The 23,895-nt window shown below is 36.1% G+C and overlaps 1 protein-coding gene across 1 annotated transcript in view; it reads right to left on the bottom strand.

The window, feature by feature from the left end:
- The window catches only part of LOC110457082 (leucine-rich repeat flightless-interacting protein 2-like), a 30,667-nt gene extending 12,454 nt beyond the window's left edge, over positions 1 to 18,213 (bottom strand). Inside the window, exons 1-5 of the mRNA XM_021508182.1 lie at positions 17,855 to 18,213; positions 4,716 to 4,802; positions 3,293 to 3,334; positions 2,058 to 2,171; positions 735 to 905 (exon numbers count right to left, since the gene is read on the bottom strand). Coding sequence (XP_021363857.1) covers positions 735 to 905; positions 2,058 to 2,171; positions 3,293 to 3,334; positions 4,716 to 4,802; positions 17,855 to 17,944 — 504 coding nt within the window. The 5' untranslated portion in view covers positions 17,945 to 18,213. The remainder of the gene's footprint in view (positions 1 to 734; positions 906 to 2,057; positions 2,172 to 3,292; positions 3,335 to 4,715; positions 4,803 to 17,854) is intronic.
- Between the last annotated feature and the right edge of the window lie 5,682 nt (positions 18,214 to 23,895).

The raw sequence follows: 23,895 nt of genomic DNA, 5'->3' as shown, positions 1-23,895 counted from the left end.
CGCCCGCCCGCCCGCCTGCCTGCCCGCTCACGTGATAACATAATACGTCCCCGTCTTCGACAGGCGTATAAAAACCATTCAATAGCTGGTTGCTGTAGTAAATAACTACTGATCATTCTTTTTAACTTTCTATAAATATTCTATAAAGACTTTAAGATTAATAGATCTGTGATTATCACTTCTAAACGTTTACATTAGATAACAAGAGACCATTATTTTTTTTGACAAATCTTCTTTGAATATTCTTAAAATATATTCACCTTCCCATGCCTATTAAAAAGAGTTCAAATTGGGCAGATTTATATTTATATTTAGAAACCACAAAATAATGATTTGTGAGAGAGTTATCTCTCCTTTCACATTTGCCAACTGTAGGATTTGGGAGAGTTGTCTTCACTCTCACATTTGCCTGCGGAACAACCGGTTAATCTTTTTTTTTAATGCAACTTTTTTCAAGTATAAATCCCAGCGGACCTTCAAAATGTTTATGCCAGCAGCCTTGCAATACTCTAGATCTGTCAAGGCTCTGCTGAAAGCAACATCAGAGCACTAGGTCCGACCTTATTTCATGAAAGAACAACTTTTGTCCAGCCATTTGGATGGTGATAAATGAAGTTGGCCCTGACCATCCGTGTACCATCAGTTCACTGGATTATTAAAGTTTCTATGTAACCAGCCATATGGCCTATCAGCCCTGCCTACTGTTTATAGTTGATGGTTGTACGTGTACGCACCCTGTTTTTTTGTTTAGCTTCACGTTGTATTTCCACTAGCGTTTCCTCCAGTTCCTCCATCTGATCTTTGAGAAGCTCTGCCCTGTACACCAGTGACTGTTTCTCGTTGTCAAGGAGGGCGTTAGTCATCATAGCCTTTTTGTATTTTTCATCCATCTCACGTAATTTACCCTGAAATCATCACAGAATATAGAAAACATCTTCCTTTACTTGTAAGTATGGAATTGTTGTGGAATATTGAAATCATCTTGAAACACTGTCTTCCACTTATCCTTCATGTTTTAATCTTACTTGAAATCTTAATTCATACCAGAAATTAAATCTCTTTTATTTCTCTGAATTTCAAGAAAGTGTGGAAAGATTCAATTTAATATTTTTTGTATGCAAAACTGAAACCAAATAAAAATATTTGACGTATGATAGCTCAGAGCAATCTGTTCCTTCATTAAGACACAGAACAACAGAGAACAGTTATATCACATCGGAACAAAACAGAAATATAATAGGTATTAAAAAACAATTATCTCGTCAGCTAGCTTTAGCTGAAGGCAGAATTTATGCTAACCACTGTCATCACGATGCATGATATCGATATATTTCTTAACATAAGATACTGTTAGAAAGCATCCCTCCTATCTCAAATCATGTTCCATCTATGACATCTGATCTAGAATCTCACTTAACATTTACAATACCATTGTAATACCACCATATGTTGAAACCAGTTCTTTAACTTTAAACTTACTTTCAAAACAGAAAATGTACACAATTAGAATCTCATTATTAGCCAAGGAACTTTTACCCTGACCCCCATAGAGGAACATGCATTGTTCAAGATCTCCAATCCTTTTACGTGTTGAATAACTTGCCGGAAAATGTAGTTTCTGCTAATTAATTTTTTATTTCATTTCTTAATATATATTTTTTTATTTCATTTTTTATTTTATAACTTCAGAGCTAAATTATGAACTGTGGCATCATAGCAATCATTTTTTTAATTTATAACTCAATTAGTGTTTTTAGTCTGGTGTAGAGAATATGAAATCATATACCAGAAATGTATTACTAAATGTTCATCATGAAACTTAAATTGCATTACAGCCTATCTCTAACCCTTTCACCCCTATGTAACTGTAGTAGACTCTACCATATATTGATATGGATGAGTCCATTATGCTCTACAGTGGTGGAAGGGTTAAATGACAGTTCATGAAACATGTACATTTTGTACCTTTACTCATGTACCCACATGAGTGTGTAAAATGTTTGAAATGTGAGTAGTTAACCCCTGTGCATGCTTCTGTTACAATAGCAGGTGAATACCTTTAACTCCCTAGCAATATCCTTCATCTCCCTGGGTCCCTCCATGTCATCAATCGTGGATGTAGAATGGCTAGAATCATCACTTCCTCGCCGACTAGACAAGATATCTCGATTCTGAAACACAAGTGCTTTCTATATTACAATTTAAGTCTTTCTCCCATAACTGTCGATGTAAGATGTAGTTGAAAATTGAACTCTACACATACAGCAAAGGCATCCACATTTATTTAAAACAACTTAATCAATTATTTCCCCAGTCCTGCATAGAAACTGTGCTACACAAAATTGACCTACAGAACTATATTAAGGTTATGATATACATCTGATATTAATACTGTTGATCCCATACAAAAAAAAAATGCACATGCATACAATTTTAATGCATTTTCTTTCCTTTGCAAAAACTATTTAAAGTTTCAGCAAATTTGATTTTTACGAGTTACAAATTTCTCTGCAGTTCTGAACATTTTTAGCATGCAAGCTTATTGTATTTGACATTTTGACACTTACCTGTATGTATTGTATCAAAAAAGATGATTTTTTTTAGTGTGGGAAAAAATTTCCTTCATTTTACAACACTTCCTTTAGTTTAAAATCTAGCACAGAAAAATTCAGCAAAACAGAATCATTGCAACATGATTTTTGCTGAGTTTTTATCATCAACAAAATCTCTCCTCCCAGTGCTCCATATATTACAAAAATATGTTTGTAATGTCTCAGATTACATTTACTAGTACTCTATGAATTACGAGGTTTTATCAGGGAACTAAGTTTGAAAATTAAGGTATACTGACTTTGATGATTACTAATTTGATTGAAATGTTTCAATGTAAGTGGGGTAATGGCACGGTGGGTCGTCTCACAGGTGACTGAAGGTGAAGTGATGGCACCTGTGAGGTTGAGGTACCACATGCGGTGGTCAAGTGGTCCCAGCATGCAGTCACCTTTGATCTGACAAGCAGCAGTTATCACTTTATCTCTAGATCCATGGACAAATTTTTCTGAGCACTGTTAGCTTGATATTCATTTTTAATTTCAAAGGAAAGATATTATTTGCACAGGATATACACAAATTCGTTTTAACTCATTCATCCCTACATATCTAAACTGGACATGCCCAGTCTTTGATTTGGTAAGGTGACTCTAGAGTTGAATGGGTTAAAAGGCTACAGAATGATAACCTGACAATGCAAAAAATATATGAATACAAATTTGATTATATTTTTGTTAATTACCTTGTCGCCATCCTCTTCTTGTCTTCTTTGTCGTTCTTCTTCCTGTTGATGATAAATGAAATGATTACATGAAGTACTTACAGGAAGAAAAAAAATAATGTACAGTGTTCATACCAAGAACTTGTTTGCATATATACAAATGTACCACATTATTGTGATTACATGATTATGAACATAGTTGATGTGTAATATTATGTAAATCAATTTATGAAACATTTTGTTCTGATCAGTGAATTGATTATGAGTAACCATATAGAAATACAGTCAAACTCACAGGGATGAGCATCCTACACATGCATCACTCGCATCAATTAATCCCAACTTGACACTAACTACAATCACTTATGTCCGTCAAACTGACTTAATAATGGATCAAGTATCCGGCATTTTATTGGGATCAACAAAGTAATTCACACTTCAAATTGGGGCTATAATAATATATCTACTTACATCACAATCATTTGTATTGTGATACACTGACTTTGTAGATAATGAAACGACACAGAGTAGGAAAGATCTAGAGTAGACCATAAATATAGCCGATACTTAATAGCCTGATTCTAATTATATCTACAATTTGTAAATCTTTATCATTTTACGAACTATTGAACCATGAATTGTAATACTACTCTTAACAGTAATAAGAGGAACAGAGGGCCTGTGTTGCTCTGCAGATGTATCATTTTTCAATGTTGACAAGGAGATACATTTCAATTGCAGAATAGTAAAGTTTCATCATAAAAGTACTGTGGAATCACTACTTTTCATGGGTTTTTAATTTTGTGGTTAATCTTCATCCACAAATTCAAAGGTCCACAAACCTAAGTAATTACAAGTTTGATATAAAGCATTTCTCTGTTTGAATCATTACTGTCCTCCGCAAATGCATGTACCCACAAAATGGAGTTTTGTCATCAGGAAACCATGAAATTTGGGCCCCACAAAAATTGCTTATTGCTTAGTTTATAGAATTATCAAGGGAATTTATAAGTTCTTCAATGTGGTACAAAAGTACATTGCATTGCAGCACAGAAACCTGACTGGCGTTGATAATGAAATTTTACCACATATCTGTAATTGTTTGTTAAAAACCAATCTTGAACAAACAGTTTATACATGTATAACTGCATTAAATATGTTTAAGTTCACTCTACATGTGTTTTTAATCCAATAAAAACCTAAAATGTAAGACTGATTATAAATATATGCAGCTTTTTTTTAATTCAAGTTTCAAGAATGACATTAATTTGACACCATGTAAAATATTTATTTAATTACTAGTTGATATAGAAAGGCATGCAAGTAATATGCAAATATAAATATATATACCAAGTAAATATACTAACTCCACAATTTTGTTCAGGGTGTCCAATTAATTTCTCATGAAAACATTACAGAAGACTGCTATAACTATATTGCATACCTCCTTCTGTTGTCGTTCTATCTCTTTGATCCTGATGTCTCTGGCCTCCGCCCGAGCAGCTCGTTTAGCGGCAAGTCGAGATTCAGCCTGGAATCAAAGAAAGCATCATTGAATAAAATGGATTAAAATATAAAGTTCAATTATTAGGTTTTTCCATTTCCCTTTCAAAAGGCTTATCCTGAGGATTATTATTGGAGATATTTATTTTGATTCCCCGATTTCAAAATGTCATAGCTCCATAATACTAATGCACATCTCTTTGGGATGTGCACGTAGTTTTGGTATTTGGCCTTTCACACAGGCAGCCGGGGTTCGATGTATACATGGATATTCAGAGAAAGTGATTTTCTCCTGCCCACACAGATCCAACAACCCAGGTGGAGTATAAATTGGTCTGGGGTGGATGGTGCGGTATATGTGGTGAAGCATTCAAGTGAGGTGGCACTATAAATGATGCTGTTGGAAACACGGTCCTTATACGCTACTACAAACAGAACACATTACATCTCCAGCACACACGCAGGCTATACCCCAGCACACAATATATATTTGCAACATCATACAAATAAACTCTTGCTTGTGGAACTCTACATCCCCAGACATTGCCATCTCGTTTGTTATGTTGTTTGTATTTTGAAAAAATAAAAAATGAAATAAAAACCAGTATAAGTACATGTATTCATGTGTACAGGCCCCTGTTTCATGAACATTCCTTAATCAACTTATCAAAATATTTTTTTCATTCCAGTGCTTTCCCAATATATATATATAAAGAACTTTTAAGTACAGTTTATTTTCAATGTTGTTATACCTACATAATGTAAGCTAAGATTTTTTCTCAATTATCACGCATGTACATTGATTGAAAATTTTCATTTTGGCTTGTACTTTTGATTTTACGGTAATAAAGTGTGGAAGATTTGGCAAGACCTACAAGTATATTTCCATATATTTGATGACATATCTTCTAGACACCAGTTTCCGCGCGTTATGTATTTCCGCGCAGCCATTTTATCAAGCTATATCCCGTAACTACGTGACCTGCTGGACAAAACACAAGGATATTTTAGACGTTTGGCCATCGTCTGTAAACTGACAAAAAAAATACCGGAAGTTCGTCCGGAAAACATAAGATTTAATCACTGATTAATAAACACGCATAAATATGCAGTTTTGCTAAATGCTCTTTTTATCTTGCTCAAAATGAACCCGTACCTGAAAAAACGTTAATATATATTTCATTCATGAACCAGTCTTTTTTGTAGTCTGACAAACGTACGAAAATGTCGTATGCAAATGAGGCCACATCTCCTCGTTAATTTTTTCCTCTTCCGAAGAGCCAAGGAGACATTCTTATATCGATAAACAGTGTTTTCAATGAAACGTAAAACTTGTAATGCAATGAACCTCCAATTTTCACCAATTTTAAACAGAACAAAATAAGAAATAACTTACCATCAACCAAAACCGATATAAAACTGCAGAAAAAACCCCATAATAACAGATTCTATATCATAACTAAATAAATATAATAAATATTCTAAAAAAAAATACATGAATTCGTTCAATTTGACATCTTGAAAAATAAATGAAAAAGGTGAAATTTAAAAAAAAGTTGTTTTGATAATCAATTTGACGATCAAAGATATATTTTTATTCCAAACGAAGCTTTTGTTCTTGCAGGTCACTGTAGAGAATTTCTTTTTAGTGTATTCAAGTTATCTTTCTTTGAACTCTAAATCAAAATAGACACACAGAAACATATGACGGCTTCTTCCGACGGGAGAAATTTGCTAAAAATTGTTTGTTCTGGGTTTTTTTTAAAATACAGTTTTATATTGCTAGTTTTTTGTTTCCTTTAGTAGATTGTATACATGTTTATGACAGTCTTCCGTAATTTCAACAGTGTTCTGCCGATATGAGCAGGAAATCGCGAATGCTTCTTAAGTGCGCGGAAACCGGTAACCCGAGGATACCTAGATGTATTTACAATACATGATATATTATCTTATACAATTTAAAAAAAAAACATACAAAATTATGTACATGCATGTACAAGTGCATTTAATGTCACATCACCTTGTTATGTATATACTTTGCAGCCTGGTTTGTTGATTTACACAGATTAGACTCTACATTAACAACTATGCAAGGTACATACATAAAATAAAAATAACTAGAGGCCCAGAGGGCCTGTATCGCTCACATGTTTCTTTTGTTACATGAAACTGACATATAGGTAACTTCAGACCAAATTTGGTAACTAGAACACAAGCCATTTTAACATCTCTTAAACGCTTCTCAAGGTGTTGTTGTTTGAAATTTGAAAAAGTAATTTTAAAGCTTTTAACCCACGTTGACATTCGACTCCGGCTAGCACTTTAAGTTGACATTTGACCTCATTAATGTAATTAAGAAAAAGATTTGCACTGCTGGTCTACATAACATACCTGTGTAACATGACTCTAGACCAAATGCTTCTAAGGATATCGTCGTTTGAAGTGTTTTTCTTTTACATTTTTGACTCCTGTGACCTTGAGGGTCAAGGTCAATTTAAAGAGGAAACTTTATAGCACTCTATCCCTGGTACCTTCTAGCCAAATATCATGAACCTGGACCTTATGGAACCCGAGAAGAAGATTGTTAAAGTTTTTAACCCATGTTGACTTTTCACCCTCAACTAGCACTTAAAGTTGACCTTAAACCTCATTACTGTGAATAAGAAAAAGATTCACACTGCTGGTCTACATAACATACTCAAATATCATGACTCTAGTCCAAATGGTTCTTAGGATATTGTTGTTTGAATTTTTGACCCATGTGACCTTGAAAATAGGTCAAGGTCATTTTAATGAGGAAACTTTATAGCACTCCATCCCAGGTATCTGCTGGCCAAACATCATGACCCTAGGTCCTCCAGTTCTACAGATGAAGTCGTTTGAAGGAAAAAGTTGACGGAAGGAAGACGAAAGATGGACGCCGCAGTACGGCATATTAGCTTACCTGGCCTGAAGGCTCACATGGCCCTTCGGGCCAGGTGAGCTAAAAACCTACAAAAGTACTAAGATCTATCTTCAGATATTTATATATATAGCTACTACTTGATAATTAAGTGTCTGGAGCTGGAGGCTAAAAAGTATGATGTGTTCAGGATGTACAAATAGCTGTTGTCAGAAGTCTTAATAAATCATGTTTTCAGTGCTATTATGTAGTGGTGGAACATGTCTTTGTCTGCAATTAGTTCCGGACCTGTATGATTACTGCGAAAGCTTGGAAGTGATAACTTATACAGGAATTGTTAGTTTTTTACTAGCCAGGATCCGAGTAGCTATATTGTGTGTTTGTTTTAACATCTAGGATCTTTCTCAAGCACATTCACAACTTAGACAGTATGTACATTTGTATATATACATGTAGATTTTTTTGCCTCATCATTGTATAATGAAAATAAAAGATAGGCTAGTACATTTTTCAAAATTTCACATCAGACTAGTGCTTTAATACGAAATTTCAAACATTATTGTTTTATATAACGTTCATGACAATTATATATAGTCATTTCCAGCCCTCAGACAGGGTACTGCTAAACTTAACACTTGAATGAAGTTTACATGTATGCATTGGAAAATCAATTTGTCAGAGTTCCCTAAAAATAGTAACAGTGTTGACCTTGACTGACTACTGAAATCTAAGTTACCTAGATACTTGGACTCGCAACATACTGCGATATCAAACATTTTATAAAGTTTTGAGTATTCACTGTGAGATGAAGGCATTTGTAGGGGTGTGCATATATATAACACCTAAGATTTTTTAATAGCATCCTCTTAGTGACTTTGACCTTTACTGAAGTTACCTGAAATGCCTCTTCTGATATGGAACTGCAGGCATTCAAGATATCGTATAACAAACATATATACCTGCATGTTAGCCTTAGAAAATCATGTTGTTTCAACAATTTTAAGGAATTTTTTAAATTTTCAATTCAGACACAAAATTAAGCTTTGTATATACTGGTATTTAATTCATGATGACAGTCCTTTCTTATTATTCATGGATGAGTTAATATAACATGGACCTATAGCTTATGTCTATAGGACTCGAAAACACATATTTTGTTGGGAGGCAATAAAAACAGGTTTTATAGACTGTACATGGGTGAAGCATTAAGATGAATATACCGGGTACCTGCTGTTCATGACCGATTGCTAGATTTCCTGTCACTGTGGGTAACATACTGTCTGTATATTTATATTGATATCAAGCTAACAGCTATATAGATAATGCACACAGCCAAAATACATATAGACATACCAATATAGATATCAGGTCCAATTCCGTTGATATTAGTGGTATCTGCATTCAAATTTTATCATCCTTTAAATTTACATACAACACTCAATGTGTGTAGTTTAATCACATGGTTCAAGTTCAGTTCTCGGTACGTGAATACTCGACTAATGTAACTACAGTGTGTGCTCAATATGTTTTCGCCGACAGGTTACCTACGTGTGATTAAATCTTACACCACGTGAAATTGAAGAAGATGCTTCAACATAAACCACCTATTGACATATATATATAGCTGTTTTCATTTACAAGGCATGTGATCTTCTCTCTTATCTTGATAGAATCTTTCAACTTCCTGTTAGACTGGAAAAAAGATTACAAGAACATTTATATCAATGATATACATAGATGGGGCAAAGAAGTTATTCCAACAGTGTGGACAAGTTAAGGTTGTCAAATTTTCGGAGCGATCCGCTCCTTTATCAAGACACTGCAGTGAAACAGAACAGTTACATGTACATCATATTACAAGAAGATAGAACTGATATACTATAATTGAAAATATAGCTATTGTATGAAACCAATAGTCCCCTCGGCTAAAGACAGCCAAATGTATATATATATATAGAAGATGTTATGATCAAATCAAGCCTACTCCGAAAAGTGTATATATATATATCATGTCATAAAAACACAACACAAAGATCATGGAACTAATTATACTCCTCTTAATTACAATGTTTTTTTGCAACCCTAATTGAACATGTGTTTGCTTTATTAGTGATTTTAATTTGTGCTTTATATGTTAGTATCATAGTGATGAAACTAAATTGTAGATTTGCATGTGACGAGACTATTTTTTACATCACACAATGCCACATGTTTTCAAGTAAGGCTCCTCATGTCAAATTTTGCATCTAAGCTTCTTTACAGGTAATTTATAATGTTGTGATCAATTGTCATATGAAGAGTTATGTACCTATGGCAATAGTAGCATTTGAAAATGGGGTCAAGGTCGTATGTAAACAGTGACCAGTGATGATGGGGCAATTCATCATGATCAAGAAGTTCATTGTAATTTGCCATCACACTCAAATAAATGTCACTATATGATTTACATAAATGCATATATATACGCGTACACCCATAAATCAGTCAGAACATATGCTGACAATTATGATGAGGGACTAGCCAACCAAAACATGTAAACTGTAAATAAACTATAGAACCTAGATTTTCCTGCTCCATCTTTCCTTTTATTCTGACAATAAGTTAAATCTAGAGCTGAGTTACTTTATACAGAAAGGAAGAATTCCAAAAATCTACTTGATGACCATTAATGATTGCAGATGTACATGTATCCCTGCAGCACCACAGTGTTCCACCCCGTGCCATGTATTGGACTTGTTAAGCAGCTTCTGAGTCATAGTTAAGGCGGCATATATGCATAAAGATGTTAGAGGTAACACATTGTAATTCAAAAAACATTGGAGGTGAACCGGATACTGACATATATAAGTAGAGTCTAGCCAGGTCAGTGTTAAACCTGTAAATCAATTGTTAATGAGCGACACACGATGAACAATAACATATACTACGGGACACCCCTGGGAAATGGTTAGCGATCTACCACATGTTCTGTTGGCTGGAGAGAGCTAGCTTTAGCCTTTATTTATTTACACTTCCTCTGGTACTGCTGGTTTACCAGTAGCTACTAGCTATATAAATGCAGCTAAAACCATTTCTGTAGAATGTACATGGTCTTCAGTGGCAGATTTTTGGTCATATTTTGTTGTTTTATGGGTAGAAGTTATATACATACTGTATAACATTTGTACCAGGCCAGTCATGTGCACCACAATTTTACCTGCACTAGCTCTAGAGGGCAATTTTTAACATTTAAAATTAAGATCACTGTGAATAAATTAAATGCCCCAATGCAGCACATGTACATCACACGTCGAGTCTTCATATATTCAAAACAAAAATTACAATTTCATGTACTTTTAGCTGATCCCTAAAAGTTAACAAATATCAAAGTGTATTATCTTACTGCTGTTGTGCATGTCCAGTCACACAATTTCTGAGGTTGATTCACATGCAATTAAAACACTTGATGGCATGCATGGTATCTTTCTTAAGATCCTTTTCACCAATATTCAGCATTATATCCAAAAGGACGTTAACGTTGCTGGTTAGACTATACCCTCCTATATACTGTACATATTAACATTGATTCTGTTGTCATAACAATATTCAAGACCAGATTTAATCCAGAACCATTTTGCAATTATTGACTACTGGTAGCTATAGTATCATATCATATTATCTCATTCACCCCTAAAATTTCAGTATGAACTATATATATATGCCAACCTTTGTTCAAATGTGTCTTCAGGGGTGAATGAGTTAAAAGAAACGCTGACTGATGAGGATATAGAGGACCACAGCATACCTGGGGAACATATACACCCATGGCCACCCGTCCTTGGACCAGGTGAACATATTTAATGTAATATAGAAAAAAGTTAGATACAAAACATGTGCGGTGACAAGCCAACAAGTCTGAGTGTGTATGATGTACAGTGCTGGTGTGTTTACACGAATCTCCCAACTATGTCATAAATTGGATAGCTTATCTAGCTTCATTACCTCAAGTGAAAGAAGAGTCAACATCTATCCGTAATAAAGTAGTGCTGTCAGATGAGAGGTAGAAATCTCAAAATTACATCTAATACAATTACACATTCCCTTGGCCCACAACCTATATATGTAATGTTATTAGACCTTATAATCACAGTTTATCAGACTCACCAAAGCCAGGAGAAGATTTACCTTAGGACTTTCACCGACACAGTTTCAACAAATGAACCAGATGTGTTAGAAGTCATAAAATTTAACCCTGGGCTAAACACCAGATCACCTGATGGGACATGTACATTCCTACCTAAGTTGTATATTTTATCGGAGTTTTTCTTCAAGTTGGCGCATTTAGGAATGTAAAAATAATTTCAATACTGTACTAAGATGTATTACAATTTCTATGATACATTTATAATAAGAACAGAATAGAATATTATAATTAGGGTCATATTTCATTTTTTGGCATTCTGGCATCATTTTTGAGGGGGGAAAAAATGAGGCGCAAAATATTCCAGTAGAAGGTTATGGTTATAATTATTTTTTAGCATTTTATCCCACAAATTAATGTACCAGCGCAATTACATGGGCTTTTATGGTAGGTGTTTTCTGTTTCATAGCTCCCAAAAGTAGGGTTGGTAATATTAATTACTTCCCACACCCATAAAGATTGAACTCAGCATATAGCTAATTATATAATTTCTCTTTCTCTCAGACACAGAAACCGTACTGTTAAACATTGGGTATTACTATATGGGTCTTTACTTGAAACTTGATACTTTGACACTTTTCAGCTCAATAATAATAAAAGTGAATTCATGATCAAGTATGACGCACAAAATATACATGTACATATTTAATTTCCTCTGTGAAAAGTAAAATGTGACAATATAGATTTTACCATTTTACCAACTAATTTATAACTGGCCAGACTGATCGATAAGACGTCCTTAAATGACCTTAGCTGTTGATAGGGTGCTAACCAATATAACTCCACATTAAACTAAAAAATAATCTGCAGCATAATATTTTTAGTATTAATATTCCAAACCATTTTGTGTTGTACATCTAGACATGTAAATACGGGGAAGATGTGTTAAAATTTAAAGACACAATTTAAGACTTTTAATTTATAAATGGTTATATTTGTTCTTTTGTGAAATCTAATTATATATATAATTCATTATATTATCATCAATTGATGATATGCATTTCAATATGCAGTTATATTAATCGTCACACATGTACAATGCACTAATGAAATCTAACGTGCTTCATATATTCAACTACAATTATATACGGGAACTTTTCTTAATTCCATGTACATCTGGTATAAAATCTGCCACATTTTTTTCAATTAGGTATGACAAATAGAGATGGACTTTTCTGGTTAAGAGATCTTGCTCCAATGTGTCTACCATCACACGCTCCACTTGGCTCCGATATATATCACCCTACCACACAACCCCAAGGCTGTTCCCCCAGTCAAAACCTACAGTAATTGGGCTAATGAACCTGTACATATGTACAGTCCCAAACAAACTGGCCTTCATATATAAGCTCCAACCTTTAGTCTCTGTACTTGCTACATATATATGTATGTACACATACACCTGCTACTGAAATGTCAGTGCTAGGCTAAAATAAAATGTCCCAGCTAATATCAACAAAGAGACCGAGATCATCTGTTTTTCTTTCTTTATATATGTCAAATGTAAGACAGGAATTATATCAGGAGAATTAATCATAAAGAGTTAGCAATGATTGTATGGGAGGTCGGGAGGGCTGTTTATTTTTTAAAACAATGATAATACATACTATTTTTCCTTCACTACCCTAGACATATATATATAGTCTGGAGTACTCTATCCTAGTCCATGGCCAGCAGCTGGTCAAGGTCAGGCCTATAGACTGATATTGGATATTATATAGTACTCCATCACAAGATTTTCACCTAAAAGTCATACTGATATATAAAACATACACCATAGGAGAGAGAGCACACTTAATGTGCTAATGGTAAAAGAGTGTATCGTAAGGTTTACAATATTAACATGTCAGGCATTTATATGTCCTGACACTCTTGCATTTGACACTTAACTATATTAATTAACAAGAGATCCCAGAGGGATCTTGGCGCCCACCTTTGTACCATCTTCAATAGTTCTGGGTCAGTTCGATCTTTTCTCTTCTTTCCTCTAATCTGTTTGATCGAGTCATGTTAACAGTAAATGCACCTTGAGGTAACTTTTGATCTAAACTTAATACTGATGTGTATGAAAGCCAACCTTCAAAGTGAGTTTGTCATTTCACATATTTACTAGTACAGTACTTAAATTAAGTGAAAGAAATAGAATCGATCATTGCAATATGAGAAAGATCTGTTTATTTCTTCTTTTAATTCATTTTGTTTTTATGATCAGTCTCAAAATATAACATGCACAACGAGATCTCAAGGGGAACCTACACATAAAATTTGAGCAAGATCCCTCCCGTACTTCCCCAGAAATAGCGATAACAAACGTTCACTATCAAAATCCAAGATGGCTGCCTGTCGGCCATGTTGTTTATCCGATCAGTCTCTGAAATTGCCCTGCACAGCTAGGACCAGAGGGACCCTACATATAAAATTTGGGAAGAAAGATCCCTGAAGTACTTCTTGAGAAATAGCAATAACAAACTTTCACTATCAAAATCCAAGACGGCTGCCTGTCTGTCATGTTGTTTATCCGATCAGTCTCAAAAGTTGCCCTGCACTGCTAAGGACTAAGGGGAACCTACATATAAAATTTGAGAAAGATCCCTCTGATACTTCCCGAGAAATAGTGATAACAAACTTTCTATATCAAACTCAAAGATGGATGCTTGTCGACCTTGTTGTTTACCGATCAGTCTCAAAAAATGCCCTGCACAGCTTAAATCCAAGGGGGAACCTACATATAAAATTTGAGAAAAATCCCTCTGATACTTCCCAAGAAATAGTGATAACAAACTTTCTATATCAAAATCAAAAATGGCTGCCTGTCGGCCATGTTCTTTATCCGATCACTCTCAAAAAATGCCCTGACTAGCTTAGGACCAAGGGGAACCTACATATAAAATTTGAGAAAGATCCCTCTGGTACTTCTTGAGAAATACCGATAACAAGAATTGTTAAAAGACGGACCACGGACGCAGGGTGATTTGAATAGCCCACCATCAGATGATGGTGGGCTAAAAATATAAACAAGAGGTCAAGAGGGCCTATGACACTCCACGGGACCAATACTGTGAGAAAACTAATTATATGTACACAACTCCTTTTATATCCATCTGTGTAAGCAGACTCTTAAAGAAGTTTACAGTAAAAAAATACCAAATTTTAGCACCTATGAACTCGAAACTAAAAGTAAAGTATAGGTTAAGATCATTTAGATTTGGAAACTTTTGCATGTAGCACTCGATCCGGGATTCCAATATAACAGCCATAGCTATAGCTGCCAAATATAAAGATGTTTTAGCCATTAAAGTCAGTACTTAAAGTTGACATTTGACCAAGTGCAGCTACGTACCTCAACATAAATAAATTTATAGAAAGATTTTCACAGCCGGTCTACATTACAAACTGTACATGTACTTTTACATATACCCAAGTACTTGCCAAATTAAATATCATGACCAAGATCTTTTAGTTGTTAAGGAAAAGCTATATATGCCATGCGAAACATGATCACAAGTTTCACAATGTATGCATAGTCAACTTTTGCAACTGTAAGGGGGGAAAAAGGAAACATCTCATCAGATAGGAGGCTTACGATTTTACCAGTTTTTTTTTCTGTAGAAAAATAATAATAATAATGACAACATGTAGGCTAGCTGGGACCTCATGCCTAATGGAATTCAAACCTGTGTAGCTGATTAAGAAACTAACTGCTCCAACAATTTTTAACCACTGCAACCATTTTCGAGAAGACAAAATTGTTGCAGTCAATCATGATAAGAGTCTGCAGCCATTCTTGTGAAGAAGTCTATCATAGGCCAAGCGTTAATTCCATCTTGCATTATCAGACTGACTCATATAATAGCCAGTCCACAACTGGTCCGGAAACATAACATTTGTATCAAAATGGGAGTCAACTGCTCCAGAAAAACATGTACAATTTGTATAGGCATGAAGAGTATATTAGCACTTGGTCGTGAAATGACGAAGATTTTTTTGTGTTGCAAGGCTGGAGTCAAATGCAACAGTAGTTCTAATAAGTGGGGAGAAGTACATTGGTGAAAGATGACTTATTAAGTACAAACAATAAAGAACAGACATATATATGGGGAAATACAATTTTAAAGCCACAATTTCTTAGGCAGTGTTAATGAGATAAGAAATCTGTGTTAACTGCCATTTTGTACACTGTGTGTCATATACATATGATCAAATTATATATTCTGACACACAAGAGTCATTCTTGTATTTCAAAAGCTCAGTATCAGGTCAAATATAAATGAAATATAATAAATGAAATTTTTTAATTACATTTTAACATATACTTGACCTGGACATATACAGAAACTTTGGCTATCATAAAAGCAAAATGTTTTATTTGCAGGGGGTAATATTCATCAAAATATGTGTATATATATATATGCCCATTCCCTTGGCTTTCTGTAAGACGAAAATCTTAAGGGTCAGTGACATATATATAACCTTTGAAAACCAAGAAACAAATCACATGCATTTATCCAATAATTTACCGAAAATATAGGTGTCAGTGAACTATAAGTATTTCAATTAATATTGTATGTATATCATTACATGATATATACTCCCTTATGTGCATGATAATGATAATAATTTAATGAAATAAAAGTTGGCAAGCATTTCAGAATTGTTGTAGTCATATAGACATGGAAACAATTTCTTGCATTTCTTATGACATTTGTAATTCAAATTTTTGATGTTAAATCAATTTGAATGAACATGATATTTACTTGAAACAATGTTTGTGATGACTTGGGTTTCAACTTACTATTGCTATTTACGAAAACATTTGTTAAAAGCCACAGGAAAGTTTTCTCTAGTCTTCTGCCTTTAATAGCAATGGACAGATCATGATCACTTTTAGGTCACTACATTACACTTGAGTTCTGTATACGTGTACATGTTAATGAATATGCGCAGTGACCAATCTACATTTACTTCTTTCTTTTTTTTTAATTCCAGAAATTCTGTGAGTCCTACATATACACCTGGATTCTACGAGTATACACTATTGGATTCAAGATGCAAATGCAAAATACATGAAGTAGATTAATGTGACCCCAGGGATTTTTTCTACTTAAATTTTAGAACAGCCTGATCCTATATGAATAAATTGATAAAATGTAGCATTATTTTCACTAAAATTGGGGAGATGTTTTTCAACTTTTTTCTTCCAATTGGAAAATACAGCACTTTGCTTAGGGAAGCAGCCTGTATTTAATGGTCATTTGTTTCATTAGCTCAATGTACAGATGAGTGTTTTCTCTATGATAAATGACAGTAACATAATTATGTAATGACACACCTATAATTGCCCTTTGGCTATTCTTTACTGAGATGGTAGTTTTGTCTAGATCTAGCACAATAAGGCAATGCTTCTGTTGTGTTTGCCTACATAATGATGACAAATGACCGACCCATGTTAATCATACTATAACTGAGGGTTTGGTGTCAACACCCAGTCGACGATTATGTTATAGATGAATGGCAAGTTGGGCCACACAGGAGTCACCAGTCAGATTTGGGATATATGTATTTAGTTGTGATGTTTCTTTCACTTGTGTTTCACATTTATAGAGATAATATAAGTAGATCTATTATATACATATTCACTACTCGAAAAGCAAATATCAAGTTTTAATCAAGAACTGGTTAATTATCGACGTGGTACAGTGACAATGTACAGGACTTATCGTCTCATTAAACAGGAAATATTTATGAGCGCATCACCCTGTCTGGGATATAATGGTATTGATTCTTTGAGGGGTATTAGTTGTTCGGTTAGCAAACCAATGATATGTGATAACAATTATTAAAAGACATACATACGAGTTATCGCATGTCGAGAAATAGCGTGGTGTATGCAACTGTAACACAAACGAAAATATAAACAGGTTGGTCAACTCTGTCATTATCAACTCGGGATGAGAAACCTCAGGGAGATAATCTGAAGGGGTGTCATTATTGTACTTACTTCCTTTGAAATTTGATTGAGAGCCTGTTCTTCTGCGGAATACTGCCTGTTGGCAGAACGCCGGCGGCCTGTAGCAGAACTCGTACTCATGATTACAATGTCTCGACCACCCTATGGTCACAATCGTCCCCCGCTATGCCTGAAACCCACACCCCAAAACACCCGTGCCTCACTTTTGGAGAACTTGTCCAAATCTCTTCTATTGGAATTACATCTACGAAAAAATTGGCGCCATTGTTCAAATGCATTTAAGTCGGTGTTATAACGATAGGACCACACTAGTCACATAATGTAAGTTGTTCATGCAGGTTTCTCTTCCGCAATCTCTGCAACTCACAGCAAGATGGCGGTCGCCCGGATGTGGGGTTAACTTCCGATTTGACTATATTACGGTTAATAAATAAACGGAAAGAATTTCAGGTAGTAAAATAACGCAGGCATTGTGTTAAAAATACACATATTCTGAAATATATGCGATTCTTTCGATTCGAGTTCACTTTAATAAGAAGCATAAAAAGAAGTTAGAAGGAGAAGGGGATTAAATGATTTCAGTAATTTGATGGTATAAGAAAGTAAGACAACACGAGTTGCCTCCCTTCGAGCACCGAATGCATAACATTATCCAAATATACTAAATTTAAGCATGACATATTAAGAATCGACAAGTGTAGCAAATGCATTAAACTATATTGAAAATATAAGGCAAACACTCTTACATCGGATCGGATAGGATCTAAGTGCTTCAGTCAAATTCTTATAGGTACATTATAGCACGGAATTAGATTAGATTAGATTTGTTATCTAAGTCCGTGATTATAGTAATCAAATAGCCCAAATTTATCTATATTATACTAATTTCAACAGAATTGATCTTTTCTCTAGTCATAAACAAAAATACGATGACAAATATTTATTTTATCACAGAAAATAGTCTGTTGAAATTATCGTGGGAGATACTTTTTATCTTCGGTGGGACCTAGAAAATAATGAAAATCATATATATTTTACCAACTGAAACGTAATATCTAACTCTTTTCAAAAATTGAGGATCGGAAAATCTACCGAGTAGATTACGACTAACTAAACCCAGAATGTCAAAATCGTTGCATTGGAATAATTGCACAGGGAAATATCTAACTTATATTTGAACGATATACAAATTTCTTCAACTAACTTCGTAACATAACAGAAACAACTTCTTAAAATAACATAAACAAATGGTAAAAATGTATACATGACATTTTTTGCACTACTATTTACTAGAAATGTCAAACACACTGAGCCAAAGCTCTTATGATGAAAACCTCATTCCGTGCAGTTTTGACTGAGAAGTATTTCTATGATTCTAAATCTTTTTTTTTCAAAATCATGAATGCAGCCATTTATTTATGTTCATCAAAATTACACAAGATGTTTCTGCCATTCTGACTTCGAATTCGTCCCTTATTTGAATATATCTTAACGGAAATGGCATTTCTACTCGCTAAACACGAAAGTAATAGGATGGTCAGGTGTCGTAGTGGATAACGCACTCGTCTTTAACTAAGGTGGCTGGGGTTCGATTCCCCGATCGGTCGTGAACAGTTATGGGGTCACCTGGCCAATCACATGGATTTTCTCCAGGTACTCCGGTTTCCTCCAGCATAAAAACCCTCTACACGCTAACATCCGCACCAACAAGAGTGATAAATATAACCTGAAAGAACTTGCTTCATCATTGTTGTAAAATAAATTTAATTTATTAAAAATGTACTTTAATAAACTTTCAGGCATTTACAAGCTTTATATCTAAAAATGCAAGTTGCTTAAATGAGCATAACGCTCACTCTGGGCCCAGTTGTTCAAAAGGTGATTAGCTTAATCAGTGATTAGCGTAAATTTTAATTTTTGCCTCATGCCTGTGATTTATCGGGAGCGCCATGGTTGTAATATGTGAGCTACGTCACTTCCTGAATGAGCCACTGCAGCTTCGAAAAAAGAATAGGCCAACAAAATCCCACTGAATGTAATCTTAGACCCTTGCCCAATATGCAGTTTACTTTTGTGTTTTCTACTAATGTGGACTGAAGAAGCAAGCATTGATCCACTGCCCCCGTTACAACATTTGGCATTTACACATCTTTTCCTCTTTCACTTGCCTACATTCTCTCTTGTCGGCGGTGTCATCTTAGGCAGTCGTCCTATAAGACCTTAGTGTTTGCGAGGACATTAAACCCAAACAAACAACTACGACTTTATAAAGGATTAAAAATAATTTATCTTAGATTATAATTTAACGTAGTTTCAATCATTCTGGACAGAAGCAATATGCACCCCCTGGGTAATGATTTCCCCACTGATCTTGTTACTATACATTATTATTGTTTGACAACTGGACAAGATCGGATCATGGACCCTCTCAATCTTTACACGAATTCTCGAAAAAGTGTACATATAATTTGCTTATTTCTTCATAGTCAAACTAATAATGTACTTTCTACAACTGGAGCCGCCTGTAAGATTTTACAGACAATACAGTGTCTCTAGTTATATGCTACCGGCAACTATGCATACATATCTAGGTTGATCTTGTATGTAACCTCTCGGAAAAAAGCTCAAGAAAAAACCCGATACTAGTTCCTTATTATGGGAAACTTTCTGTACGCATTGTTTACAATTCGTAAAGAGACCGAGTTTGACAGTTTTTTGACTCTGAAACATTCAATTTTGAAAACCAAACTAATTAAGAAAATACAAGACCAGACCGGGATTCAAACGCGAAACATCCGAATTCTAGACGGAGCTTTAACCAATTGAGCTACATGTGTACCTGGTCGTCGGCAATCGAGCCGTTCCAGTTCTGCTACATTCATCCCTCCCTTTTTCTAAGTATCACTCTATAACACAGTACTATTTATAACACAGTGCAGGTGTTCCCTGGTCAAGCGAATGTTACGAGCACATTTTCTTTAAAATGGAAGGGGGCATATTTTTTTGCAATTACGGCAGCCTACGGTAAGCTTGCTGGAATCACATCGGCAGCGGGGAAGCAACTCCCGCAGGTGACGGTATTTGAGAGTTTATCGATCAAAGGGGAAATAACTCTAATATTCAAGCGCCGAAATGATTTAGAGTGCCCGCGATGTTCCATTAAAAGACTGAAATGAAGCTAATCTCTCGTCTCCTCATTTTAGGTTACTTTCGTCTCGTCTTCAACTGCCAAATAAATCCCCGTAACATTTGGGGGCTTGTCCGGGATTAGTTTGGTGGACACTGATGACGTAGAGAGAAGACAATCATGGATCCGGTAACGCGTCGACAAAAACTCATAACGGCAATTCGTCGAAAACTTTACCAGGCGGACCTGGCCGTGGTAAAAGTCCTTTTTAAGGGGGTGGAGCTCAAAGAAGGAAGGCGACGGAATTGATATGGAAATTTTGACCCAAGAGGCCGCATTAGCCGCGATTGAGGGGAGACTAGAGGAAAGCGTCAAGAAAAAAACGAGGGCATCATGCTTTTGGACTTTACATATAGCTGCTTATGCGAGTCGGAGATTGACGCAACAGAGAATTCAGTGCCCACACTGACTTCCAAGACTACGAAAGGGTCTTGGAGGAAGGACTTAAAAATCCATGGGCAAATCGGGGGCAGTGAGGGAAGTATTGGCTACATGTCATTTCTTCGCCAAATATCAGTGGCTGAAGAAAAAGGACACACAGAGACAGAAATCATCAGTAGTGTGTTACAGGCGATCAACCCCACAGCCAGGGTTCGAGGCTATTTGGAGGGTAGACATAACCTCACACTACCCACGTTACAGACAATTATCCGCACCTTTTATAAGGAGAAAACGGCAACAGAACTGTATCAAGACTTGTGTACTCTGGTTCAGGCTCCAAAGGAAACGGTACAAGACTTTGTGTTCAGGGCGCTCGAGTTGAGACAAAAAATCATGTTTGCCTCAAGGGAGGATGGTGGTAATCACTACGACGCTACGCTCGTCGGTAACCAATTCAGACAGGCAGTGTCAACAGGGGTTAGGGACGACGACATAAAACTAGAGATACATCAGGCACTCGTAACGTCCATGGAGGATGAGACGCTGTTGAAAGCGATCAACGACATTACAAAGCGCAATGCAGAGAGGCAGGGCAAGATTTGTAGAGTGGATGTCAAGGTTGTCAGCTCTAGTGCCGGGGTGTCTGATAATGTTTTAAAGGAATTACAGGCGTTGCGTGTAGAGGTGAAACAGTTAAAGACTTTACAAGGTAACATCACCAATGCCAGTGGAAATCACAACAATGGACCGAGAAACAGCCCGACTTACAGTGACAACCAACCCCGTCAACAACCAAAACGTGGTTGTAAAGCGTGTCAGAACACAGGGCAGGGACCTAGATGTCATCACTGCTATAAATATGGCAGCGGAGATCATTAAGGAGAGACTGTAATAACCGTCAGTCGGAAAACTAGGACGGGTCACTGTTGTGAAAGGGGAAATTATGGTGACCCAGCAGGACAATGGCAATACCCCAATAGCTACCAGAGACATTAGTGACCTAAAGGGACATGTATTTATCACACCAAAATCTAAACAAAGACTAGTTAAGCTAGTCGGGGAGAAGTGTGTAGTAGATTTGGTGATGGAGGGTAAACATCAAGATGTGTTGTGGGACACAGGCGCCCAGGTCAGTTTAGTTGATGAGGAATGGTTGAGAGAAAAGGGCATTGAGAAAAGAGTGCGAGAAATAAATGAGATGTTTGAGAGAGAGAGCTGGTACTTAAGTCCGCTAGTGGGGAAGATATACCGCACAAGGGATGGGTGGAGTTATCGGTCAAGGTAGGGGATATAGATGTACAGGTGCCCTTCCTAGTGACGAAGCCCGAGTGTAAGGTTGATCAACCCATATTAGGGTATAATGTAATTGCTCGTCTCCATACATGTGAACATTTTAAGACTCTTTTTCCGGGCAAAGGTGTTCACACGGTAAATGCTGTGAAAGAGGTGCTCAACCAGGAGACCACAGGTATAATTAGCAAATTGAAATTAGGTGAAGTGGTCACAATTCCAAAGCAATCAACCGTAATGGTAAAATGTATCGCCCATGCAGGCGCAGGTAAGGGTGGTCTGATAGCTATGGTTTCGCCGAGCAGTCTAGGACAAAGTTTAGATGAAATTCTGAAGATTGAGGACACTCTTGTGGAGTTGAAGGAAGGTTCGACTTCGTCAGTCCGAGTGTCGGTAAGAAATATCTCTAACCAAAATGTTAGGCTTGGGAAAGGTAAGTATTTAGGCAATCTTACAGCGGTACAATCATTGATGACTTTGAGAAGTCCAGAACAAGGTGAGTTGGAATCTATGGCAAAGGGACACCAAGAAAAGGTAGACAAAGGTCAAGTGTTTAACATAGGCAAGGTAATAGGTGAGGGAGGCCAGTCGCCAACCCCCACTTCAAGCTATGGAGGATCATGCGGAGCAGTGGGATCCAAAAGCGGAAATTGATGAATCGGCCTTTAACCCAGAACAGAGACGGCGTATACAACAGATGTTGAGAGAAGAGTGCAAGGCGTTCTCCAAAAATGACAGTGATGTTTGAGAAGCTCCAGGTCTGAAATTAAATATAGAGTTGATAGACAGAGAACCAGTGCGGAGGACGTACGGGTCAGTCCCACCACCTCTCTACCGGGAGGTAAAAGACTACCTCATTGACCTCGTTAACAGAGGTTGGATAAAGAAATCATCGTCTCCCTATTCAAGTCCGATGGTGTGTGTTCGCAAGAAAAACCTGAGCCTGCGTCTGTGCATCGATTATCGCGCCCTAAACAAGAAGTCTGTGCAAAGAAGGAGACCGATTCCAAGGATTCAGGACTCGTTAAATAGCTTAGGTGGGAATCAGTGGTTCACTACCTTGGACCAAGGGAAGGCCTACCATCAGGGATTTATGGACCTAGATTGCCAACCCTTGACAGCTTTTATCACACCATGGGGACTTTATGAATGGTTGAGAATTCCATTTGGACTATCTGGAGCACCTGGAGCTTTTCAGGAATTTATGGAAGAG

This window comes from Mizuhopecten yessoensis, unplaced genomic scaffold (genome assembly GCF_002113885.1).
Source record: "Mizuhopecten yessoensis strain PY_sf001 unplaced genomic scaffold, ASM211388v2 scaffold9023, whole genome shotgun sequence".
NCBI classification, from domain to species: Eukaryota; Metazoa; Mollusca; class Bivalvia; order Pectinida; family Pectinidae; genus Mizuhopecten; species Mizuhopecten yessoensis.
The sequence above is the reverse complement of the archived record's forward strand: the minus strand, read 5'-3'. Positions and strand labels throughout refer to the sequence as shown.